At 43.5% G+C, this 27,317-nt stretch overlaps 1 protein-coding gene across 4 annotated transcripts in view; it reads left to right on the top strand.

Annotated features, from left to right (window-relative positions):
• Nucleotides 1–2,939: 2,939 nt before the first annotated feature.
• The window catches only part of SLC38A1 (solute carrier family 38 member 1), a 68,921-nt gene continuing 44,543 nt past the window's right edge, over nt 2,940–27,317 (top strand). The window contains exons 1-3 of one of the 4 annotated variants that reach the window (XM_037061093.1): nt 2,940–3,468; nt 22,722–22,837; nt 26,079–26,295. In XM_037061093.1, the coding sequence (XP_036916988.1) occupies nt 26,174–26,295 (122 nt within the window). In that variant the 5' untranslated portion in view covers nt 2,940–3,468; nt 22,722–22,837; nt 26,079–26,173. Of the gene's footprint in view, nt 3,469–3,540; nt 3,818–22,721; nt 22,838–26,078; nt 26,296–27,317 lie in introns of those variants that run through there. The other 3 variants (XM_037061092.1, XM_037061094.1, XM_037061095.1) reach the window with 3 other exon arrangements.

Here is a 27,317-nt window from a genome sequence, read left to right as displayed (position 1 = left end):
CCTGCAGGCAGTGTGGTCTGGGACCTGTCCCACCTCCTAACCCTCCAGAAAGGGTAGTTCTAATTACAGTTTACATTCAATTTTATTTTGTTTTCATTTCAGGTATACAGCATAGTGGTAGGACAATCATATGCTTTACAAAGTGACCCTCCTAATATTCAAGTACCCACCTGGCACCATACATAGTTATTACAATATTACTGACTATATTCCCTATGCTGTACTCCACACTCCTGTGATTATTTTGTAATTACCAATTTGTACTTCTTAATCCCTTCACATTTTTTACTCAGCATCAGGGAACACTTTAGAGCCAGGCATAGAGAATCGGCTTTGGAGTCAGCTCTGGATTCGGAACCTAGATGTGACCGTTATAATGAGTTGTGTGAATTTAGCATAAATTTCTTACCGTCTGAGTAAGGGATTAGTGTGGTCTGTACCTTTCAGGAATGTCGTGAGGATTAAAGGAGAGACCGTCTGTGAACTGCTTATTCTATTACCTCTCAGTAAACACACAGTGAACAGTCGTCGGCATGACACCCTTTGCCCCTATTTGAGACTAGTGCAACCGGGTTTAAGGGTTGAGCTCCTTATTCTGAAAGGAAGTTTCACCTCCAAGCAGTCCTGGCAAAAAACTCACATTGAAATTACGCGCCCTAAACATTACCTTCTCCCTCCTCCCCCGCAATTCTCCCCACAGCAATAGTCCTTCATTTCAGCCTCCACATTGGCGTTGGCCTTCCAGGTACAGGTTGTCCACTAAAATCCAGAATGGGGGTAGGGGGTGGGCGGTGGTGAAGATCCTAGCAAGTTCTAGGCCCAGGAGGGTCTAGTTGCAAACGGCTACAGCGTCATGGTTAGAACTAAGCATGGACCTTTTGCACCGAGATCTGAACTGGAATCACTTCCCTCACTTCCCCTTTTCCAACTTAGTCTTTAAGTGAACATGGCCGATATAACCACTTTGAACCTGCTTTCTTATTCATACAAAGGGGATAATACGTAATTAAGTGGTTGAAAGCATTAAATGAGGTAATATTGGCATCTAAAGTTCTTAGTACAGTAGCTGGCAAAGAGTTCAACTCATTACTACTGAGTCCAATTCAAAAAAGGCTAGGTGACTGCGCTCTTTTGGTGCATTGATACTAGCAAGTTGAAACTGTAATCAAAAGATAAGCTCTCAAAACAAACATCGGTGAATGTGTATTCTGCCTAATAAGGTAAACATTTCAACAGGCTTATGAAGCTGTGCTCACAGTTTACACACTTTGCCTGTTCGGACTTCTTACCTTTTTTCATAGGAATTACGGTGGTCGCCAGACAAGATGCACAGGCTCAAATGAGTAGTTTCTATACTAAATGAGTTGTCTCTAGGAAAGAGGAGGCCAGGGAAGAACCAACTTTTTGATAACCTGTAGAATAGTACTATGATGTAGGAACAATTGTGAGAAACTCAAAATAAGGTGACTCTCAACCCCTGAGGTCTAGCGGAAACTTCCCAGAAGATACAGAAGTTCAAAACCGCAAAGTGAACCAATTAGAATTAACCAAAATCGCGCCAGATTGCAACCCGAGTATTCAGCCAATGGAGAAACGGGGAGGAACCAATTACGTCCCGGATACAACTACCTGCTTTGCGCCACCCGTGGTGCCTGCTAACGTTCGGACACCGGTTCCTGCAAGGTTGTAAATAAACACCTTGCTCTCGCTGAGCTCCAAGCCTCTGAGTCCTTTGTTTGCGGACGGGGTAAGCGCATTTCTCACACTATCGACCCGCTTTTTAACCAAGTAGGGAAACAGAATTAGGACAAAAGTGGGTGAAGGAAGCAATACTGTCGGAGGCAGAATTTGATCGCAGGTCTGAGGCCGCCCATCACTTTACCCACGTCTATTGGCCCTGACTGTTCAGTTTCTCAGGTTTACTCGAGGCCATTGCTCCTATAGGGTTCTCAGGAAGCCATTGTTTAACTAAAGAGCCTTACTGTCATTTGACGGGAATAAGGATTTTAGTAAGTTAGGAGAATTGTGGAATTTGGTCGTCCTCTCGTTTTTTCAGTGGTGATTAAAAAAACACAAACAAACCCATAGCTATTCAATTACAGTGACTACTCAGTCTGCCCGCTTGAAACACTCCAGGTAGATTAATTTTTATGATTCATCTTTCCTTTCCTGTTTTGATGGAACGAACACGAAGACTGAACTATTCTTGTCAATGAAAAACTCGAGTTCCCACCCCGCAAATTCGTGCTGTAATGACAGTCTAATTGGCTGGCGCGCAGGTGGGATTTCTTGTCCCCATTTTAAGGAAGCAAATTTGCTAGAAGTGCCCAGTCAATTTAAAAGGGCTGAAACAAAGAATACGCCAAAGAGAGAGAAACGGGCCCAGTCGTCCCGCGCTCTGCATCCCGCTCCGGAGACCGCACCACCTGCGGGTTCGGAACGCCCTGGGTCGGCTGACCCCCACGCGCCCGGCCCGCCGCCTGGAGTCACGTGGGGTGTGCAGGCCACGGACGGCGGGCCTCTTCGCGCCCAGCCCCGTGCGCGCTCCAGGCTCAGCAAATCCTCCGCGCTGAGGCGCGTTCAGGCCCCACCACAAAGATCCACAGCTCGGGTCTCGGGGGAGGGCGGACGAGGGCTGCGGCTGCAGGTTCCGGAAGACGGGAGGCCCCTCCCACTGCGGGTTGGAGACAAAGGCTTCTGAAGGTGTCCTAGCGCCCCGCTTCCCGCGGCACTTCGGTCCCCTTCCCGCCAATCTACGCGGCCTCCGCGCTGTCCCGGGGGACGACACACCGCCGCATCGCTGACCGCAGCTCCTGGAGGCGCTGGCGCTGCGCCTGCAGGAGCTGCGCGAGGGCCGCCACTCTCGCGTCCGTCCTCGCTCGGCGCCCTTCCCACAATGCACCATCCCTCCTCCCCGCGGCCTGGCCGGACTCCGGCGTACCCCAAAATGTGCCTCCCCGTGAGGCAACAGCCCTCCTTTCTTCCGCCTGCGCCCTCCTAGCCGCACCACGTCCATCCCAAAAGGCTCCAGCCGCGGCAGCAGTCGGGTTCTGGGCTCGCTGCCGGACCCCAGGAGGGCGTGGGGCAGGTGTCCAGGCTCCGCGCAGCCTCTGCTCCCGTAGCCACAGTCGGTGTGCCGGGCACACGCACACCCCGCAACCCCTCCCTCGCCCCTTCCCCGATGCTCAGTCTCCGCCAGCCCCGGTCGCCGCATCCTCCGCGTGCGGCGAGAGGGAGGCAGCAGGCGCAGCCCCCAGCAGAGACACCGTGTGACAGCGCAGCTCCGTGACACGCAGCTCTGGTTGAAGAGCGGACGCGCGGTGGAGGAGGTGACTGCGCTCGGGACGTGGAGGGATGGCTTGACTTTTCCCGTTAAACCAACACGAGCCATGGATGCGCACGGGCGATGCGCCCCCCCAGTAACAGAAAGACCACGATTCGAGACCCTCAGCGCCCTAGCGTGTCGCAGTAAGTGCGAGGTTGGCGGGCAGAGTGTGGGTGGGGGGAGAGGGGGGTGACTGATGCAATCCGCCCCGAAAGGAGGAGGAGAGACAGTGGAGCGCGGGCTGGGGCGGCCACGCCACTCTGCCTGAAGGTCGCCGGTAACCTCCGCCCTTCACTTTACTCGGAAATCTGCCACGCCACGTCGAGCTCCCCTCCACCCCCACCTCCAGCCCTAGCAGACGGAGGACACGGTTTACGGGCTGAGGCAGCCTGACCGTGGCACAAAGGACATCTCACGGCCAGTGGGAAAATCTGGAAGGGCGGACACCTTGACGGCTCTCTGCTTTTGACACTTTTCCCTTTATTACCCGAGGTAGGGTGATTTTCCCGACTCCGGAGAGCTGGGGGAGCGGCGGCGGGAAGAAGGGATGCCGGGGACGTGCGAGGAGGCGGCGGGAACGCAGAAGTCATCGGGGCGGGCCTGAAAGGAAGGGGTGCGCAGCTGTGCCGGACGCGTTCGGATTTTCCTTTCGGGAAAGGAAAAGCGGGGTTCCCCTGTTGTTCCGAATGCACGCGGTAGCGTCCGGAGGCGCAGAGGCCCCTCGTTTCACCTTCGCGTCGGCGGAGGCTTACTTTTTGGTTCTGTTTTCATAGTGGCAGCGTGTGGCACCCGCTCTGGTTACGTATACAAGGGTCGGAGACCCGCAGGTCTTCGGGCAGAGCTTAGCGGGCGTGAGGGCGAGACTGCGTACGGGAGGAGAGTTGGCTTCCTGGGCTTTGGGGGTAGTTTCCTGTGTCCCTAGGGCCCAGAGGAGAGCGTGTGATGCCCCCGGGGTGTGAGTGCGGTCCGATGGGTCTCAATGTCTGGCCGCGTGGCGCGAGTAAACCGGGGTACGTTTGCCGCCCCGATCTCGGTAACTGAGTGGAGTAAGCGGATGCCGGATGCTGGGGAGGAGGGGTGGGTTTCTAAAGGATGCTCGCAGTGACTCACTGTCCTTTCCCGCTTTAAAGAGGTTCTTTCTAAAATCAAGAAGGGGAGACAGAAGTGCAGTTCTGGGAGCTGGGATCGCCGGAGCTGGCGAACAAAAGCCACCGCTTGCGCGGAGTCGGGGCTGAACTGCCCTGGCCTCCGCTCCAGCTCTTCCCCACATCCTGGCACCTCGCTCGCGTGCCCCCAGAATGTTGCCACAAAAGGTCTTTAAACTGGCCGGTCGTTGCGGCGCGGGTGGGGAACACTCCGCTGCCCTAGTGTGCGTCTCCGGGGGCTCGCCACCCGATCCCCCTTCCCGGAGCGTGGGGCCCCTCAGCACCCCCTGGGACCCCCACAGGACGCGGCGCTGCCTGGACGCTGTTTCCCTGCGGAATCTTTCGCCCCTGTTTTGGGGCAGAACTGTAGTCAGAGAAGGTGGACGTGCATATGGCGGCAAAAGGAATTTCGCGGTAACAGCGTCACGGCGTTCGGGTGCCTTTCACAGGCTGTCTTGGGCTGGGGAGGGTGGTGCTAAGATTGAAAGTCCTTTGTGTCTCGCTCTGCGCCGCAGACCCCGTTTTTATTGCATTATTACTCCGGTGTAAGCCTAAATGCCGCTGGGATCACGTACTTTGTCAAACGAATCCATGGTGATGTATGTAGTAAAAAAGACTCCAGAGCTGGGAAACGCCACTTACGGATTTGACATCTCTGCGGTGGCTTTAAAATTTTTTAGTGTAAGGGGGAGGAGAGACTAAATCTACGGTTCGCAGACTGCAGGGCCCAGCAAGGCTGTAATTTGTCACTTTGATGGAAGAAACTGTGCAGCAACTCGTGCTTTTCCTGACGTCAGAAAGACAACGGAAAGAAAACCTGATCTAGGTGGCTGGCTGCCCTCATTGTTAAACATCCCCCGCGGGCTTGGGAACCCTGAAAGCCATGGGAAACTGTCAGGTCGGGGCACTGATCTCTTGGGGGCCCCCCCCCGGATTTGGGGTCAGCCCCAACTTCAAATGGCTTTACTCTTCAGTCCTTAGTGTGTCTCCTTAAGCATCTGGATCCCTGCCTCGTTTGGTTTGAGGTCTTAACCTTCATGAAGTTTATTCACTTTTAAAATTTGTCTAACATATTCAATAAATATTTCCTACTTGGGGACTTATTTTGTAGCAGACAGCACTTAACCAGACACACTTCCGGCTTCTGTGCTCATGGGAGGCAGGCAATAAAAGCATGTATAAATGAATTTCAGATATTCACTAGTGCAAGAAAGAGATAAAACAGGGTCGTGTGATGGGGGAGGGTGCTTGAGGAAGTTAACCCTCTAGGAGTGCCTGTGTGAGGGGGTGACATTTGTCCTGAGGTTAGGAGGCCAGGCATCAGGCTATTGCAAGTCTTGTCTTTTCCTTACTTTGGATGGTACATACTTGAAAGCAAAACCTGTCTTACTCATTCTCGTTCCCCTCATGCCCAGCAGTTTAGCTACTTGGTGAAACGCTGGTTGGACTGAGAACTTGGCTAAGCTCATTCACTTCTTTATGTTGACTGCCCTTTCTACATCTTGTTACTTGTCTCTTCTCCTAAGTGGAAACATAACTTGTTTTCTACTCTGCTTTTCTGTCTCTCTTACCCACTCTACACTTCTGAGCAGTTATCGGGCCCTTGCAAATGCCCCTCAAAGCTGTCTTTTCATCCCCATTCCCACTGTCGAAATTCAAGTCCCGGTCACCTGACCTAGATATGGCAGTTCAAGTAGGGTGTGGAATGCAAAATCATGAAACAGACACGGAGGCACCCTGAAGAAACCAGCGCTCAGGAGAGGAAGATGCAAGTGCAGCTCGTTGCTAAGAGTGAAGTAGCTAATTAATGAGCTCTCTAGTTAGTCTCCTCCATACCAAGCTCCCTTCATTTGGTCTTGACATGCCCGTGAGGTCTATATTCCTAAAAATCAGTTTGCATTTTTTAATGAATTTGCTTCTAAAAACCTTCAGTGGGTTCCCAAGTATGAATCCCTTAACCAGGCCTTGGCTGGTGTGATTCAGTTGGAGTGTCTTCGGTGACCTAGGGGTTGTGGGTTCGATTCCCCATCAGGGCACAATACCTAGGTTGCTGGTTTGGTCCCAGGTCCGGTCGCATATGAGAGACAACTGATTGATGGATTGGTGATTCTCTTTCCCTTGGATGATTCTCTGTTTCTAAAAGCACTGAAAAAATGCCCCCTGGTGAGAATACAGAACATTTTTAATCAGGCACTCAGAACCCTCCACAATCTGACTCCTCGCCTCTCTCCATCTCTGTCCCAGTTCACCCTTTTCCCTCCCTGTCACTTTTCTGACTTAGTATGTGTTGATTCCAGACGGGAATACCTACTAAAATTCTATATATTCGTGAAGACCAGCTCAAATGCCAGTTTTCTACCTCTTCAAATAAGTGTTTGCCTCTTAGCATTTTCATAAAATCGTTTACCTTTTACTGATTGTACTCTTGTCACACCAGGTGATGGAAGGTGGGTTTGAGTCGAATGTAAATACAGTCAGCCCTTGGAATCTGAGGGTTCTGCATCCCTGGATTCAACCAACCACAGATTAAAAATATATTTTTAAAAATGTCATGTTGTTGCTGACCTGTACTATGTAGTTAGGCCTACCATGGTTGCATCTGTGCTGAACATGGACAGGCTTTTTTCCTTGTCATTATTTTCTAAACAATACACTATAACACCTATTCACATACCATTTACATTGTTTTAGGTTTTATAAGTAATCTAAAGATGATTTAAAGTATATGGGAAGATATGCTTAGGTATATACAAATACTAAACCATTGTGTTGGGTTGGCCAAAAAGTCCATTACATTTTTTCCATAAAATAAAAGACATTTTTCATTTTCACCAATAATTTTTATTGATTCGGTTATTTTCGGTATGTTGGCTCTCTCCCATTATGGCTTCTAGAGAGTAGATACCAGGGTGCTGCTAAACATCTGCCGATGCATAACACAGCCCCACAGCAAAGAATTATTTGGCCACAATGTCAGTAGTACCAAGAAACTTCACAAAAAATTTTTGTCCCGTTCGATTAATCACAGCACCTTCTCCGTGCACCGCCCAAATCTTTTTTACATTTCAGTTGCATTTTTACCTTTCTTGAAATAATAGCATAATATGCCAAAAATGTGTATTTTCTTCCATGTTCAATATTGAAAGGCTACATGAAGATTCACCAATTTTGATAAGTTTTTAAAAATGCATGCTGAGCCCTGGCTGGTGTAGCTCAGTGGATTGAGCACAGGCCTGTGAACCACACGATCGTGGTTCGATTCCCAGTCAGGGCACATGCCTGGGTTGCAGGCCAGTTCCCAGTGGGGGACACACCAGAGGCAACCATACATTGAGGTTTCTCTCCCTCTCTCCTTCCCTTCCCCTCTGAATATAAATAAATAAAAAATTTAAAAAAGTGGGCAGAATTTTTAAAAAAATGCATGCTGATATAACAGCTGTCACAATACAATCTAACAAAATTGTTTTGAATGAAGTTAAAGACAACTAAGCACATCATAGGGAAAAAACACAAAGGACTTTTTCTGGCCAACCCAATATATAAGGGGCTGGAGCTTCCATGGGGTTTAGTATCCATGTGGGTCCTGGAACCATCCTTCCTAGAATACCGAGGGATGACTGTGCCAGCTCTCGACTTAACCAGCCTAGGGAGGTTGAATAAGTTGTTCAGCATTTCTAAACCTCAGGGGCTTTTGTTTGTCCTCATTGGTTTAATGGGAATAATGGTGGTGGTGGTGGTGGCAGTAGTGGTACCCATCTTAGTGAGTTGTCCTGAAGATTTAATTAAAGTAATGGGTGTGAAGTGCTTGGCATGGCATTATTAATCTCTATATATCGAATTAAAAGGAACTTCAGATTTCTCATGCACCATAGGGAGTGGGGAAAGTTCATCGGTAAAGTTCCTCTTACCTCTGATATTCTATGACTGTGTAATCAGTTAAAAATACTTTTCTGAAAATAATATCGTGATGGAAACTACCTGAATCTTTTCAGTCTCCGGGAGAATATGCGTCTGTGAAAGGTGGTGGGGTGTGGGGGTGGGGGAAGTATGTGCGTGGAAGTAGGCACATTCAAAACAACATAGTAGACTTCCAAAAACACGCCTCTTAACAGGAAGCCTAAACTGAGTCCTTGTTCTACTCGTTCCTGAAATTTGATCACATTATATTAATTGGTTTTCTAGTTACCACCTGTGTGTTAAGTGGCTCGCTGACAGTAAAGGAACTCAGTGATTCAGAATGCCCTGTGGTCTGGAGAAACTTCGCAGGCCTGGGGTTGTGACCAAGGAGCCCCAACATTCCTGCCTCCAGTGAAAAAAATCAGTGTGCCTTTGCCGAGAACTAGCTGGGTGCACTCGGGCAACCCACTTAACGTTTTTATGCCTCGTTTTCTCATCTGTCTAATGCAGCCACGCTCAACCTTTTTCATCTCATGGCACACATAAACTAATTACTAAAATTCTATGGCACACCAAAATACATATTTTATATATTTCCGACCTGACCAAAAAAGGTAAGTATTATTTTGATTGATTCACATGGAACAGCTGTTGTTGTGTTGGCTGTTATAATTTTTTAATTTGACAGTCTAAGGAAAAAGAGGTCAGTGCCCCTGACTAAATACTCAGGTATTGCATGTTTAAAAATTCTTGGTCACATGGGTTGAAAACCGCTGGTTTAATGCTAAAAATAGTGTCTGAGCTGCCTAACTTACAGAGTTGTAAAGATACAATGAGAACAGAACTTAGAAAATCCTTGAACGAGTTGAAGAAACTATGAACAATGATAATCATCTGAGGATAAACACACTGCTAACGTTGAGAAGATGGGTTTGTATTAGTGACTCTCAACTCTGGCTTCACATTGGTCTTACCCAGAGTCTTTTAAAGGCTATGAATGCCTAGACTCTGTTTCCAGAGATTCATATTTAGTTTGCCAGGGATGGACATTTAAAACAAGCAAACAAACAAACCCCCATAACACCCGGGATAATTCTCATATGCAGTGGTTTAGAATTAAGAGAAGACCAAAGAAAACCAGAAACTAAATGAAGACCTCCGTATGTTATTTGATAAAGTCTTAAAAATACAAAATCATGTTGACTTTTCCCTTGACTCAGTTAAACTAACCAGTTGTTGACATCACGGAGCCACAGCCTCAGGTTACAATTTATAACCTGAATTTCCCCAGGCATAGCAACCAGTCCAGTGATCCAGCCAGGACCACATGAAGATTTAATGTGTGGATCTCAGTTTCCATGTCTTAGGAATGATGAAGATTGGAAAAGAAAGAGACAATGGAGCGCCTCAGGAAAGGGATAGGTTTTGCCCAAGGTACAGGGACAAGCTCTGAGAGGGGGAGAGACGGAGCAAAGTACAGGGAAAACCCTGAGTTTGCTGCCTTGAACTGGTTTTGCTGAGGCTGCCAACTGGTGGCTATGGAAACAAATAAAGCCTGTGGGTGTATTTTGTGTGACCTGTAGTTTCTTTCAAAATTGTTTGGAATTAGTTGTTACCATTTAAATATCAGGATTTATTTAAAATCTGTATTTCTGGTATTTCTTGAAAAAAATCAAAAGATCCGGCATTTTTCCTATTGAAATAGGTGGGACACGTATTCTCCAGTCCCTGACGCCGAATCTGCTTTGCGCATGTATCTTGCCTATTTGGGCCCTGGCTGCATTTGTTTTTAACCCTCAGTCTAAATCTGTAGATCTTAATGCAGATTAGAATCCCCGGAGATCATTTAAATATCCATGCTTGGATCCCAACCTAGGTCCGTTAAGTCAGAAACTGCTGTGTGTTGGGATGGGCGGTTATTACTCTATTTTTAAAAACCTTTTAATGTTATTTTTTAATTTTTATTGAATTTATTAGGGCAACATTGATCAATAACGTGGGTTTCAGGTGTACAGTTCTATCATGCATCGTCTGTATTTATTGTGTGTCACCACCCCAAGTCAAGTCTTCTTTCATCACCATTCATCCCGCTTTGCCCTCCTCTACCTCCCTACCCCACCCTTTCCTACTGGTAATCACCATGCTGTGGTCTATTTCTATGAGTTTTGTTTGGTTTTGTTTTTGCATTAAAAAAAAACCTTTTTTTTTTTACCGAGCCTCCCAAATCCCCTCCCTTCTAACAGCTGTCAGTCTGTTCTCTATCTATGAGTCTGTTTCTATTTGTTTGTTTAGTATATTCCACATTTAAGTGAAATCATACGGTATTTGGCTTTCTCTGACTGGCTAACTTCCCTTAGCATACTACTGTCCAGGTTCGGTCATACTGTGGCAAAAGGTAAGATTTCCTTCTTTTTTTGTGGCCCGGTAGTGTTCCATTGTGTAACTGCACCAAAGCTTTTTTATCTACTCATCCACTGATGGGCAGTTGGACTGCTTCCAAATCTTGGCTGTTGAAAATGACTCTACCGTGAACATAAGGGTTCATATATTCTTGTGAAGTAGTGTTTTGGTTTTCTCTGGATTCATACACAGAATTGGAATGACTGAGTCATTAGGCAGTTCCTGTTTTAATTTTATGAGGAAACCTCATACTGTTTTCCACAGTGGCTGGACCAAACGGCACTCCCACCAATAGTGCACAAGTGTTCTAGTCACTCCACATCCTCACCAGCACTTGTTGTTTGTTGATTTATTGGTGGTAGCTATTGTGACAGGTATGAGGAGGTTATATCTCCTTGTGTTTCTAATTTGCATTTCTCTGATGGCTAGTGACCTTGAGCACCTTTCATATGACCATAGACCATCTGTATGTCCTCTTTGGAGAAGTGTCTACATAGGTCCTTTGACCATTTTCAAATTTTTTTTGGAGTTGAGTCATGTAAGTTCTTTATAAGTTTTAGATATTAACTCCTTATGAGATGTATCATTAGTGAATAGGTTCTGTCATTTAATGCATTGTCTTTTTCATTTTGGTGATGGTTTCCTTTACTATGCAAAAACTTTTTGGTTTGATGTAGTTCTATTTTTTTTTTTTTGTTTCTCTTGCCTGAGAAGACATATCAGAAAATATACTGCTGTGAGAAATGGCTGGGATTGTACTGCCTGTGTTTTCTTCTAGAACTTTTTATGGCTTCAAGTCTTACATTTAAGTCTTTAATCTATTTGAATTTATTCTTATGTATGGTGCAAAAGGTAGTCTAATTTCATTTTTGTACATATATGTCCAATTTTCCCAACACCATTTATTGAATAAACTATCTTTAGCCCAATGTATGTGCTTGCTTCCTCTGTCAAATATTAATTGACTCTAAAGGTATATGTTTATTTCTGGGTTCTCTATTATGTTCCATTGATCTATGTGTCTGTTTTTATGCCATTACCTTGCTGCTTTAATTACTAGGGCCTTGTAGTATAATTTGATATCAAGTAGTGTGATTCCTCCAAATTTGTTCTTCTTTCTCAAGAATGCTGTTGCTATTCAGGGTCATTTGTGGTTCTATATACATTTTTTGGAATATTTGTTTTAGTTCTGTGAAATATTTGTATCTTGACAGGAATTGCATTGAATCTATAGATTGTGTTGGGTAGTATGGACATCTTAATTATGTTAATTTTTTCTATACATGAACATAGTATATGCTTCCATATGTTTGTATAGTCTTCAGTTTCTTTTTTCAGGGTCTTATCATTTTCTGAGTATAGGTCTTTTACATCTTTGGTGAAAAATTTTCCTAGGTATTTTATTCTTTTTGAAACAATTATAAAGGGGTTTGGTAGTTCATTACTGAAATGAACTACCAAAATGCAACAGATTTCTGGATATTTGTTTTGTATCCTGCTACTTGACTGAATTCATCTGACAGTTTTAGTAGTTTTGGGTTGAAATTTTAGGATTCTCTCTATATGGTATCATGTCATCTGCAGATAATGAGAGTTTTATTTCTTCCTTTCCAATTTGGATGCCTTTTATTTATCTTATCTGATTGTGGTGGCTAGGAATTCCAGTAATATGTTGAATAAGAATGTTGAAAGTGGACATCCCTGTCTTATTCCTGATCTTAAGGGAAACACTTGTAGTTTTTGCCCATTGAGTATGATGTTGGGTGTAGGTTTGTCATATATGGCCTTTTTTATGTTGAGGTATGTTCCCTTTATTCCCACTTTGCTGAAAGTTTTTATCATGAATGGGTGCTAGATTTTATCCAGTGATTTTGCTGTATTTATTGGTGATCATGTGATTTTTAAAAAAGATTTTATTTATTTATTTTAAAGAGAGATGGGGAAGGGAGGAAGAAAGAGAGGGTGTGAATCATCAATGTGTGGTTGCCTCTAGCACACCCCACACTGGGGACATGGCCTGCAACCCAGGCATGTGCCCTGACTGGGAATCAAACCAGCAATGCTTTGGTTCGCAGGCCTGCACTCAATCCACTGAGCTACACCAGCCAGACATGATGATCATGTGATTTTTAGCCTTCATTTTGTTTGTGTGGAATATCACATATTGTATTTTTTAAATCGTCACCTGAGGATATGGTGACGATTTAAAGCCTTGTAAAATGACCTCAGGAGTCTTCCTGTTACAGAACAGACCTGGTGGAAGGTGAACTATATACACTTACCGAAAGGTCCCCCTTTTTTCTCTGCCCCCCTGACCTACTAGGTTCGTCTTGCCTGCTTCCAGAGGAAAGAGGTTTCAGTGCCAGAGATTGGTGAAAAGGAAAAGAATTATTTATTTAAAAGTTATACAGACTTAGAGTAATGTCTTCATTAAAATACTAAAGTTCTTTAGAATACCCACAAACACACGTAGTCCTTCCTTCTACCCTTTGCCCAGTCCAAGGTACCATAACTCAGGAAAAGAAGTAGAAGTCCGTGATTCAGGCTCCTGGCACCATCACTTGTGTCACCGCCATGATCTCCAGTTAATCCAAAGCCATGTGGCACCTTCTCGTGGTCCACCAGCAAAAGTCCTTTCACCACTTTTCTTCCAGGCAAAGTCTCTCCGGCTTCCCAAGCCACGTGGCAAAAAGGAGCAACCCAAAGCCGGGTGATCCCAACCTCTGCCCAAGCCACGAGGTAATTCTAGCCACAGCTGCGTGGTCCCAACTCCTCTGCCCAAGCAGCATGGTCCTGCGCACTGGTATGGCTGCTGCGCCTGGGTTTAAATCCCCCTGCCACTCTTCTCTGCAGCCCCATTTCCAACTCCTCCCACAATCAGTTACACCTGCCAGCACTCCCATATTCGTCCAGCTTTTCTGGGCTGCCATAGTAAGTCCAGGCTGGCACGACCCCATGGCCTGGAGCTAGCTGGTCATCTCCAAGCTGTCACACAGGCGCTGTCACCAGGAGGAGTTGCTTCCCAGTTATGTCCTGGGTTGAGTGCCCTGGGTTGAAGTCACTCCCATCCCCCTGGCTCAAGGCTTGGCCACAGCTATTTAACATATCTATAAAACCAGTTAAAGGCTATAGCTATGTTAAATGACCATGACAGAGGTTGGGGCTCCCCCTTGGCTTACCCTGTTACATTCCTTCCTCTTGAATATACTTTCACATATACTTGAAAAGAGTGTATATTTTGCTGCTTTGGGGTTAAATGTTCTGAAGATATCAGTTAAATCCATTTGATGTAGTGTGTCATGTACGGTTGCCATCTCCTTGTTGATTTTCTATCAGGAAGAGCTATTTGTTGATGTCAATGGTGTGTTAAAATCCCCTACTGTGACTGTATTACTGTTGGTTTCCCATTACGTTCATCAAGATTTGCTTTATGAATTTAGGTGCTCCTGTGTTGGGTTCATAAGTGTTTACAAGAGTTATAGCCTCCTGTTGGATTAATCTCTTTAGCACTATGTAATGTCCTTCTCTGTCTCTTGTTATGGCCTTTGTTTCCAAGTCTACTTCATATGATACAAGTATCGCTATCTCATTTTTAAAATTTCCATTAGCATGATATATCTTTTTCCATCCTGTTACTTTTAGTCATTGTGTATCTTTTGTTCTGAGGTGGGTTTCTTGTAGACAGCATATATGTGGGTTTTGTTTTCTTATCTGTTCTGCTACCCTGTATCTTTTGAGCAAAGCATTTAAGTCATTTACATTTAAAGTGATATTGATAGGTACATATTTATTGCCATTTTATTCTTTATAACTATTCCTCTGTGTTTTCTTCCTTTTTCTTCTTCTTGAAGAAGACCCTTTAACATTTCTTATAATTCTGGTTTGGTAGTAATGAACTCTTTTAGCTTTTTTCTTGTCTAGAAAGCTCTTTATTTCTCCTTTACTTTTAAATGATAGCCTTGCTGGATAAAGTAGTCTTGATTGTGGGTCCTTGCTTTTCATCACTTTGAATATTTTGTGCAGTCTCTTCTGGTGTGAAAGGTTTTTGTTGAATGATCAGCTCTTTTGTAAGTAAATAACTGTCCTTCTCTCGCTGCTTTTAGGAGTCTTTGTCCTTAATCTTTATCATTTTATGATGTATCTTGGTGTGTGACTCTTTGGGTTTATCCTGTTTGGGACTCTCTGCACTTCTTTGACTTGTGTGTCTTTTTCTTTCACCAGGTTAGGGAGGTTTTTAGTTACTATTTGACTATGCTCTCAATCCCTTGCTCTCTCTCTTCTGGTACATCTGTGATGTAGATGTTGTTAACAGTTCACGTTGTCCCGAAGGTTCCTTACCTATCCTCACAAGCCTTCCAAATTGCTGACTTGATTCTCTGCTTCATCCAATCTAGTGTTTATACCTTTTAGTGTATTTTTCATTTCAGATATTGTATTCATTTCTGACTCATTCTTTTTTATGGTTTCTATGTCCTTTTTAATGCTTGTTATCTCTTTGTTGAGGTTCTTTAAATTTCTTGACCATCCTTATAACCATTTTTTAAAACTTTATATCTGGTAACTTCCTTGCCTCCAGCTCATTTTCTGGAGATTTCTCCTGTTTGTTCATTTGGGGCATGTTTCTTTGTCTTCCCATTTTGCTTCTTTGTGTTTGTTTCTATGTATTAGGTAGATCTGCTATGACTCCCAGTGGTCGTTGGGTGGCCTTGTATATGTAAGTGTCCTTTGGGACTCAGTTGCACAGCCTCCTTAATCACTGGATCTGGATGCTCCGGGAATGTCCCTGTGTGGGTTACGTGAACCCCTCTGTTGTAACTGAGTCTTGGTTGCTATTGGCCTTTTCATGTGTGAGGTCAACTCTCAGGCTGGCTGGCTGTGAGAATCAGCCTTGACCACAGTGTATGAGCTGCTCTGTAGGTGCTGATGACATGAAATAGAATTCGCCTCAACAGTGTCCGGCTTCTGCCAAGATCTCTCTTTGGAAGTGCTGCTTTAGAAACTAATTGGATCATTCTCTGATGTGGTCTGGGCCACTGGGTATGTTGGTTCTGGGGCCTCCTGGGAGGGACTCTGCTGTGGATCAATGTCAGGCGCTGCCTATTATGGGCTCTGGTCAACCTGTTTGGAGCTACAACGCAATCCATAGTTTTTGGCTGCCTCTGCTGGGCCTGGGTGTGTGCAGGAAGATGAAGCTGTGCACCAAGGCCAGCCTTTACCAGCATCAGGCCCATGGAGCTGGTCAGCAAAATCCCAAGGCACCCTGAGAGCCGCCTCTACCTGCTGGCTGGCTGACTGACAGGCTCAGTCACTGAGAGAGCCTCTAGCAGTACTCAGGTTGCATGTGGTAGGTTCTCAGTGACTCACCAGGTCAGGGTAAGTGGTATTCACCAGAATGACACAGGTCTAAACTCAGTGCCAGTGCTGGGTCTGAATCACTCAGCAAAAGTCCTAGGGGACATCAAGCTTACCTGCCACCCACCAGATGCCCACAGACCTTTGTGATGGGGCGGGTTTTCAGGGAGTCATCAGGGTGAGGCTAGCAAAATTTATCAGGCCCAAACAGACTTGACCACATGAAGGGAACACTGTATACTGCTGACATGTGAGGGGAAATGGCCCCATCCTAGAGCCACACAACTCACAACTCAATCTCCACTGTTAGCTTTAAAAGCTCCTGAGGTGGTTCCTATTTCTAGTCAGAACCAAGGACCACTCATAGAAGTCAGCTATTCTAAAGATTTGTCCACAGGCCCATAGTTTCATTTCTGATTATGATCCATTAAGAAATAGTCTGTAGAAGCATAAATTCAGAGGATTTTAGAACTGGGGGAGATCTTTGAGAGTGTATCAGTTAATCTGCCTTTCCTGTGTTAAGATGAGAAGACAGGCCCAAAGAGAAGGGAAAAGCTTATTCAAAGACTATAAGTTCATCTGCTCTTGGATTCTAACCTGTTTTCTCTTTTTAAATAAAGGTATATTTCTTAATGTGTGTTTTTTCTTTTTAAATAAGTGATCCTCTTTATACACACCACTTTGTGGTGCTTTAAAATTGGTCTGTCTTCTGGTTTTGTTTTATTTTGTGCTTTAGAATATTTTGTTGGAAGTTGACTGTCATAGCCAGGACTCAGAAACAAACCAGTCATTGTTCTTTGTTCAGTAGCAGTCCTTGATGAGAGACTATATTCTAAGTTTTTTTAAATTTCTAAGGTTTTTGTAATTATTTATATGTATGGATTTTTAGTTGATGAGAAAGATTTTTTTTTAAATTTAGTGCTATTCACACCACTGCTCAAATATACTCAGTATTCTAATTAAATTAAGCTTCAATTTAAAAAAGACACATTCCATCCTCCTACATCTAAAGTTACAGGTTGAATTCATTAACTTCTGAAGTTTATCCATACTTTCTGCCTTAGAGAAATCACAATACTTTCAAAACACCTAAATATGGGTAGGCTAATTCCCAGCTGTCATAGTCTGGGCATATTGATAACAGACATTCAAAGATCACACAGGCAGGCACCTGGCGAAGAGACACGTGGAGCTGCAGGAGCAGGTGCCCAGACGCAGTGAACGAGCGAGTACGCAAAGGGACAAGGAAGTCCGTGCCAGGAAGTGAGCAGCTCACCTCCCTGGCCCCGACAGAGATGTACGTGTCCTCTGGTGAGCTTCCTGCAACACAGGGCTTCGAATCTTTGGCACCACAGATGTTTGGGGCTGGATAACTCTGTTGTGGATAGCTCTTTGTGCATTATATGTTTAGCAGCATCCCTGACCTCTTTCCACGAGAAGTTGGCAGCACCCCCTCATTTATGAGGACCAAAAATGCTTCCAGACATTAACAAATGTTGTGCAAAGGATAGGGAGGCAAGATTGTCTCCGGTTGAGAACCTCTGCTTTAATGTAACGCTTCATCAGAGGTATATACTCAGTCACGGGTTGGTCATTGGGGAAAGACATCACAGAAAAGTTTCGTTTGAAATTGGAAAATTACAAAAGCATACAATGAAAAATAAAAAAGCATGCAAGCAAGAAAGCTGGGCTTTGAAAGAAAATTTAGGCATGGGCTTGATGGAAAGTCATGGGGGAATTGGGTTCAGGGCCAAGGGAAAGACGTGAACAAAGCAGAAAATTGCGTAGGAGTAGATCCGTTGCAGAATGGAAGGTTCAGAAAGAAAGTCATAGGAGAGAAAAATTAAATAGGTAATTATGAGCAATCTGCTCTTTGAATTTGAGGTTCCGGAGATTAGACTTTCTCCTGGACACATTAGCAGCAATTATGGTGAGCAGAGAGGGAAGAGGACTGTGTGAGACATGTTTAGGGAAGCATCTGTGCCTGTGAATGGGAGAGGGGAGGGGTCAGCAGGTAGCGTGGAGGAAAGCGGTGGGCAAAGTCAGGATGTGGAGCTGAAAAGAATGAGAGGAATGGAAGGGACACCATGAAAGAATGTTGGCAGGACTTGTGGCTGATCAGATATGAGGTAGCACTGTAGTGACATCCAGCTGGATTCCAAGTCTAAGTGCTGAGGAGAATCAACATTGCCTTTAACCGAGGTGGAAAAGCTGATGCGTGAGGTCAGGCGATGTGCCTGGTTACGCATGTGGAGTTAGAGGTAATTGCGGACATCCGCGCAGAGAAGTCCAGAGGGCAGCTCTAGTCTAGAAAGAATGTTTGGAAATTTTTCTGAGCAGGAAGGAACCTGAGAGATCATCTCCCTCCAGCCTTCTCCTTATGCAGATGAAGAAACATGTGGCATGTTAATTGGTGGGATTATTATCAAGTAGTGTTTAGGAGGGAGATCCTATTTCATAACACAAAGGAATTCTAGTTTTATGAAATGAAAATACCTGGGAGAAAAATCTGAAAGATGCCCTGGGAGATGAACATGACACTACATGCTTGCAACTGTAAAAAGGAAAGAATTTGGAGTGCCTGGAGTGAAGGGTGGAGGGCAGAAGCAGCACCCCTGCCCTAAGGCGGGAAGGAGGAAGGGAACCGAGAAAGGACGCCAAGAAGCAGTGCTTAGGAGGGTGCAGGGAGGAGCAGGTTGGTGGAGAGCAATGAACAGTCCCTTTGTCTTGATTAGGAAGTAGTAGCAATAGTAGCATTCATAGTCACCATAGCTTACAAGAAGAACCAAGCCAGATATTCCCATAAGTGCTGCATATGGACCCAACTGTGAAATCATTATAATGACTGAGGTGGGTGTCACTTTATCTCATTTTACAGAAGAGGAAGCTGAGGTGAGTGAAGAGGAGTTAACCTCCTTGCCCAGGGTCACACAGCTCATAAATGGTGGAGCCAGAATTAGCATGGTATCCGGGGAGTGAAGAAGAGAGGAGCAAGATGTTCAGACTGTTGGCAGTTAAGGAGAGGGGCGGCAGGTGGTAGTTCATGGTGCTAGACAGGATCGCTTTCCAGATACACGGATGGATGAGAGTGGCTGACAGAAGCCAGGGATGCCGCAGGGAGGAAATGGCAATGCAGGGCCCTAGCAGGGCTGAGATCACTAGCATGGGCTAAGTTGTGAGGCTTGAGGAAAGATAGAGAAAACACCCTTTCTTCTGAGATTGCTGACCGGCTCCCAGCCTGTTCTCTACCAAAGGCCACTTTTATTCTCCCCATCTCCCAAGGACTCAGGTTCTCAAAGATTTTGACTATCAATTTTAAGCTTTTATTTTAATTGAAGTATAACTTACATGCAGTGCAACATTCAGATCTCAACTACACTGTTTAATGAGTTTTGACTACAATTTTAATTTATGAACTCATTTTCCATTTTTATTACTCAAAGATATGTGAAATTGCCAGTCAGAATCTAGGGTTATCCCATCGAGTCAATGCAATGTAACTAAAAACAAGGATACCTGACATTTTAGTTAGCTTATTTGGCCTGTTTGAGGTCTTTCGAAATACGAAAAAACAAGTCATAGATTCATATTACCGTCTAAGAGCCAGGGACTCAAAGACCCTAGGGGGTAAACAGGCTTATTCAGTTACTGGAAAAGATGGCAGGAAGAACAGGACTATCATTAGCCTGAGGCCTAATATTTACTCAGAACTGTTGACTTGGCTATCATGATTGATCTCAGGAGCTGAGCAAGTAGAAGTATGATTTGATTAGTTCTTCAGAATTAAAAACAACAACAACAAAAAGTAGTGATTCATAAAAATTTAAAAATTAAGTGAATGTGACTGGATATTTAGTGATATTAAGGAATTCTTGTTATTTTTTAGGTTTGACAGTAATATGGTGCTATTGTTTGAAAAAAGACTTCTTTTAGGGATATGTGCTGAACTATTTACAAATGATAGGATACTGAGATCTGCTTTAACATAGTTCTGTGTGTTGGCGGGGCGGGGGGTGGGGGGGGGTCGGATAAAACTTCAACAAGACTGGCTTGGCCCTGACTGGTGTGGTTCAGTGGATTGAGTGCCAGACTGTGCACCAAAGAGTCTTTAGTTCAATTCCCAGTCAGGGCACATGCCTGGGTTATGGGCCAGGCCCCCAGGAGGGGGTGTGCGAGAGGCAACCACACATTGATGTTTCTCTCCCTCTCTTTCTCCCTCCCTTCCCCTCTCTCTAAAAATAAATAAATAAAATCTTTTAAAAAAGATTGGCTTGAATTGTTAAATGTTGAATTTGGTACATGGGGCATTCAGTATTCTGTTCTGTTCACATTTATATATGTTTAAAAGTTCCCATAATAAAAAAAAATTTAAAGGGTGGAAAAAATAAAACTAAGAATATTAGGGTTTAGTATAACAGAAATCTTTCTATGTATGTTAAACAAAAGGGATTAAATACAAGGAATGAAGTGCCTATAAAGTTGTTAGAAGAAATGACACAGCTGGTTTAGGCTGGGCCTCTAGGAATAATTACCAGAATACTACCATTCAACTGGCCCACTAAGGAACCCGCTGCTTGTGCCTCCATCAGGAAGCTGGTTTCTCATTGTCTCAACTACAGGTTCCAGGAATACATCACTTGAGCCAAATCTGATTATCAGGAATCCATAGACACAGTTGTTGGCTCCAGTGCTGTCTGCTTCACCTGCTAGAACTGGACCAGCCTAATGGATGCCTTGCCCCCAGCACCTTGCTCTTTAATTGGTGGAATCTAAATCATATTTAGAACCCAAGATGTAAAGGAATCTGGGAAATGTATTTTTCAATTTTCCATCCTCTGTAGAACTGTACTGCAAAGAAGTGGGAACAAATATGGAGGAAGTCGATCCACCACAAATGTGTGCTGGCAATTGAAATTGTATTTTTGCTTATTTATTCCAAAAAGTAATTTTGGACATTGTTTAAGTTACAATGTATTTTTTGGTTTGGTTTTCCCTCTACAATCTTTATATCAGCTTTTACCAAACTTATACACCTTGTTCCCCTTACTCTAGCTAGGCTCGTATAAGGCTGTTCTGTGCATGTTTGGCCTCATCGTCTTTGCCTATACTGTTCTCAGTACAAGCAATGCCTTCCATATCCCCCAGTCTAAATTCTACCTATTTTTAGGCATTGTGTGGGGCCTAACACTTTGGAAAATCTTACCTGAGTTCTCAAGGCCCCATTTATTTTCCTTCCTATCCAGCCTCCCTTTCTCCCTTCCTTCCTTCCTCCTTTCCTTCCTGTATGTACAGATACATGTATGTCTGTCTCTGAAACCTTTCTGTACTTATTCCTCGTTCTGCCACATAGTTTGGTTCTATCATGCAGATGGTTCATGGTGTATTGTCACTTAATATGGGATGGTCTTGCTTGTTTAAATAGACTCTAAGCAATGGAAGTCTAGACAGGTTTGCCTGCATATCCTTTCCTTTGCTACCTAACACCATGAAGAGCAGAGAATAAGTTTATGTATTTTACATTGGTACTATTAATAAAATGTACCAATAAGCATACTGACATAATAATGCAGTAAAAGATCAGAAATGTTCTGCGATGAGTAAACTATCATTTGTAACCTAATATAAACATTGAGAGATAGTAATTACGGTTGTGTTAACATCAAGATCTTCACATGATGACCCTCTTCAGCATTTTAATTAATTGTATAGTCTGGTAATTGCTTCAGTCTTCAGCATAATTCTGTTTCTTGAACTCGACATGCACCTCCTGCTTCTGTGCTGTTGATTGTGTTTTCCCCTCACTAAGAAGTCTCAGCTCAGGACTCCTCTCTATCAATCTCATGTTCCCAAGCAGTGTGACTACTATTACCAGTAGTAATAGGTTGAATGTCAATTTATGGCACAGTCAAACAGTTCAGCAATCATTAGAAGTAATGGTATAGACCTGTGTATACTGACATAACTCAGTATAGGAGACCATATCTTTTTAAGTGAAAAAATGTTTGGTATGAATATATCCTAAGAATCCTGAAACATCAGTTCAAAAGAATACATGTACCCCTATATTCATAGCAGCATTATATACAATAGCTAAGATCTGGAAACAGCCCAAGTGCTCATCAGTAGATAGGTGGATTTAAAAAGCTGTTGTACATTTACACAGTGGAATGCTAAGAACTCTTACCTTTTGCAACAGCATGGATGGACCTGGAGACTGTTATGCTAAATGAAATAAGCCAGTCAGTGAAAGACAAATACCATATGATCTCATGCATACATGGAGTTGAACAAAATAAACTAATGAGCAAAATAGAATCAGAGGCATAGAAGCACAGAACAGATTGACAGCTGTCAGGGGTGGGGGGGACTGAATGAAAGAAGGTGAAGGGAGTAGCCAAAGAACATATATGCATGACCCATGGACACAGTGATGTGGGGATTGCCTGAGGGGCTGCATGGAGGGGGATGAAGGGGGGAAATTGGGACAACTGTAATAGCATAAACAATAAAATATAGTTAAAAAATAAAAACTCTATGGTAAGACTTCCATTTTTGGAAATGTATACATATTTTTAATTTTTACTCATTCTTTGCATTTACAGATACTTACTGAGTGCCTACTGTGTACCAGCTCCATATCTGTGTGCATACAAAAGCCCTGGAAGGTCACACTCCAACATATATACATAGTGATCGTCTCTGCTTGCTGAGATAATAGGTGACTTTTCTTTTTACTTGTTTCTTCCTTCATTTACTTGTAATTTATAGTTTTTCTACAAAAACCTATAGTATTTATTAATAAGAAACTAATAATATTTTAATAAACACTTTTTCAAAGTCCTTACAGTGTAATGCTACATAAAAAAGTAGGTTGAAGCAGTCTAAGATCCTACTCATAAATAAAATAGAGAGAAAGGAGGAGGGAGTTTAGAGAGGAAAAAAGAAAAGAGGACATGAAACTCTAACAGTGGCCGTTTTGGGGTGGTAGAATTTCTATTACAATGTTTGTTCTAAAGCTTCTATAGTGAGTTGGTTTTAGTTTTAGAATCAGAATTTTTTTTTCTTTCTCAAGAGCCAGTCCAAACATGACTTTTCTGTGATGCTTCCTCAGATCCCTGAATTTGACTTCTTCAAACCTTTTTACATCCCTTCATCACCTAGCACTCAGTAAATATATAAATTGAATGGATACTATTTTCTAAGTGTGGCCTCCACCTTAGTGACAGGTATCACTCACTTTGTTAATCTTTTTCTATTTTCCAGCTTTCATTTTTAAGAACAAGTTAGGTTTCAGATAGATGATTTCATAACAATTAAAATTTATTCTAAAAAATAAGAAAGAGGTGCTAACCAGTGTGGCTCAGTTGGTTGGAGTGTTGTTCCGTAGACCAAAAGGTCATGGGTTCAATTTCCAGTCAGATTGGATTCCTGGTGGGGGTGCATGCCAGGAGGCAACCAGGTTGATGTTTCTCTCTCTCACATCAATGTTTTTCTCCCTCTCTCCCCCTTCCTGTTTCTAAAAGCAATGAAAAAAAGGTCCTCGGGCAAGGATCATAAATAAATAAATAAACAAACAAACAAATGAATAAATATATAGGACATGCCACAGGGACAGAGGAAAGACCATGTGAGGACGCAGTAAGAAGGTATCTCTCTGCAAGCCAAAGAGAGGTGCCTCAGAAGGAAGCTTGGATTTGATCTTGGACTTGATCTTGGACTTCTAGCTTCCAGAACTGTGAAAAAGAATTTTTTCTTTAAGCCAAAGGGGAAAAAAAAAACATTCTATGTGATTAATTTAGTATTAGTATTTGCCTAATACTGACATAATTTTAGTGGCCAAGACTTCCTGTATTCTTTTTACTCTTTTCCCTTTTTGTCCATTTTTTTAATGTATAGTTTTAAACATTTATATGTTTATATATGTGTTTGTATAAACACACACACATGCACTCACTCGTACATTTATATGAAAGTTTAAATTCAAACAGTAGACTCCCAGTCTATTATTAGCCAACCTTTCCTCTCCTCAGAAAGCCTTGGTTTAGTGCACTATTTCCTACCAGTTTGTGGAGGGAAGAGGACTTATTAATCCAGACTGGAAATGCCATCACTGAATCAGCCTTCTCCCAGCCCTGTAGTATCACGTCCATGGCCTCTGAGGAAGCCATGCAGGAGAGAGCCAGGGTGTCGAGGCTCTTGGAAATTACCCCATGCAGTCCATTGGTGCAGCTGTCCTCAAGGGGGCCAGGGGATAAGGTGGTGTTCAGCTGTTTTAATGCATTTCAGCTTTTGCAAAATAAAGACAGAGTGTAAACATTGCTACTGTGTGAAGGAACTAAAAGCAATTAGAGATGGCCCATCTCCAGAACTACTACCCTGGCCAGAAGAACCAGCCTCGAGCTGCCAGGTTGGCCTCAGACCAGGAGCTCGTGGAGCTCACATTTCCCTGGCTTCCGGCTTCCCAGGAGAGGCTCTGCCCTGCAAGGAAGGGGGACGCTCCTGGGGCCCGAGGCATTAGAAAGTACTAACGTTGTGGAACTTGTATATAGGATCCTGAAACCGGGAGGTTTCATTTTAAATAGGAGACTGTGTGGATAAAAAGGAATAACTCGGCCTGGCTGTGGGGAGGGAGAGAAGAAGAAAATTCTGGAACAAGTACCATTGTAGGGCACTTTCTATGGGTCCTGAAAATATCATCAATTAGCAAAATGCTTCTTAACAAATACTAGGATGTTCAAATGGGCACATCAAGTGGGCATTTTGACTCTTAACCAGATTACAATCATCTTAATGGGATGCAGGGTCAGAAAAAATGTCAAAACGTCACCCAATTACCATCGGAGGTGAGAAAAATCTCATTGACATTCTGCTTCAGTCCATGGTCCCCATCACCTCACTGAGACTGTCCCCGTGAGGCTCCTGTGCGTATGGAGGCCTTACTTTCGAACTTGCATTTGCCACCTGCTTTTTTGCTGTGTGATGCTGTGTCTGAACCTGGTTCCCCTCCTTGTGTACTACTGGGGACCCCTCAGAAATTTAAATCACAGTCATCTACACGGGGGAAATGTGAACTCTGCAAGTCTTTGATGAGGAATTACAGTTTTAGGTGGATTAACCCAAATCCCCTGAGTATGAATTTTTAATTCCCTAATTCCCTGACATAGAGTGATTTCATTGAAGAGATTGATTTAATCTCTTGCAGTTGATGGATTATCTGTTTGCTAAATTTCAAAACACAGATTTGTTGTTTGCTGCTTGGCCCCTGGGTTGGGTGGTTGATCCTAAGATGATGCCATTTATGGCACATTTCCATTTTTTTTCAACTGGCGTGGTTGAATCAAAGGTGCTTTTGTGGCTCTGCGGTCTGTACCCAGCTATATGTGTGTCCTGTGAACGTTAAAGTAATCCGCTTGTTTTCATTTTAAACTCAGTGTTTTATAAAAGGGTGTCTGTTGCCTCCCACCAACATGGTATGCCTACAAAACATGAGCATAAAGATTATGGGACAAGACTCATTTTTTTAAAAGATTTTAGTTATTTATTTTAGAGAAAGGGGAAGGGATGGAGGAAAAGAGGGTGAGAAACATCAGTGTGGGAAAGAAACATCTATCACCTGGCTTTCACTTGTGTCCCAGCCAAGGGCAGAACTGGACACCCAGGCATGTGCCCTGACTGGAGTCGAACCAGTGACCTCTCACTTTGTGGGAGGACGCCCAGCCCACGGAGCCACACCAGTCAGGGGGGACGTGACTCGTTTTATAGCTAAAAATGGAGGGAGATTAATGAAAGGCATACAATTTAGGGCCTTTATAACTTGATGTACAAAGATGGCTATTAATGTATCAAGTAGCAAGATGTAAAAGTTTAAAAGTTGCATTATCAGTATATTAACTATTTGTTCACGGAAACTATTTTTAGTCAACAGTTATGTTCATATGCTTAATTGTGTTGTATTTTAGGGGTGTCAAGCTTATATTTTTGCTGCTCTCCATTGTAAATACGCTCAGAACAGGAGAATTTGGAAGAATTTTTTGACTACAGGGGCTTTTTAAACATGATGCATTTCAAAAGTGGACTTGAATTAACTGAGTTGCAGAACATGACAGTCCCCGAAGATGATAACGTCAGCAATGACTCCAACGATTTCACCGAAGTGGAAAATGGTCAGATAAATAGGTGAGTATCTTTCCACTAACACTTACTTTTTTAAAAAGATTTTATTTATTTATTTTTAGAAAGAGGGTAAGGGAGGGAGAAAGAGGGAGAGAAACATCAATGTGGGATTGCCTCTCATGTGGCCTCCACTGGGGACCTGGCCTGCAACCCAGGCTTGTGCCCTGGCTGGGAATCGAACTGACAACCCTTTGATTCGTAGGCTGTGCTCAATCCATGGAGCTACACCAGCCAGGGCTCTACTAACTCTTTCTATCTACTAAAAGAAATGTCTCTAAAACATTCTGATTTTCAGTTATTCTCTTGAATTATTCATTACCGAAGTTAGCTCCATTTGAGATGTGATTTGAATTTCCTGTGTGACATCTGTTGGGCATAGTGTGCAGTAGCAGATGAAACAAACGGGGAAGTAATGTATTCATTCTTTCAAATCTTTCAATTGAGTCTAATACAAATGTGTAAATACGCTGGACCCCAACCAGCCCTAACTTTTCAAAAGCGCTGTGCTTTTAGATTAGACAGACTGCTGGGGTTTTGCTGCGTCCCATATCTGAATGTGCACTGCCCTCATCTGACCTCACCCACAGTTCAACTAACGAATGGTCAAAGTTGCAGTTGCTAATGTTCCCCTGATGAAGTGACAAATACATCATTACGAGCATCATTTACAACGTGGACTTTAACTAATAACAACTATAGTTATTAGACCACATGGCTCTGTGAGAAACTATGGCAGAGAAATAGTACCTGAAACCAAAGGAGAAGAAAAGATACAGTGGGTGAGAGGAGGTAGAGAGGCAGGTGGGCTGGCCTGGGAGCTCTTGGCCTCAGTGTGCCTGTCTCTCCAGCTCTTCTGGGTTCTGTGTCTCTTATGTTACAAGAGTAGAGTCAAATGTCTTTACTTACTATTTGTATTGATGTGGAGCGTTCTCTGACTTACTGATGTGTTAGCCAGCCTGTGTGGATCCCTTAACAGGAAGGTCTCCAGCTTGGGAATTAGGCTTATTTGAAGCACAAAGCCTCCT

Source organism: Sturnira hondurensis, unplaced genomic scaffold, assembly GCF_014824575.4.
Source record: "Sturnira hondurensis isolate 20B ecotype Veracruz unplaced genomic scaffold, ASM1482457v3 Scaffold0013190, whole genome shotgun sequence".
Taxonomy (NCBI): Eukaryota; Metazoa; Chordata; class Mammalia; order Chiroptera; family Phyllostomidae; genus Sturnira; species Sturnira hondurensis.
This window is presented reverse-complemented; position numbering and strand designations above follow the sequence as displayed.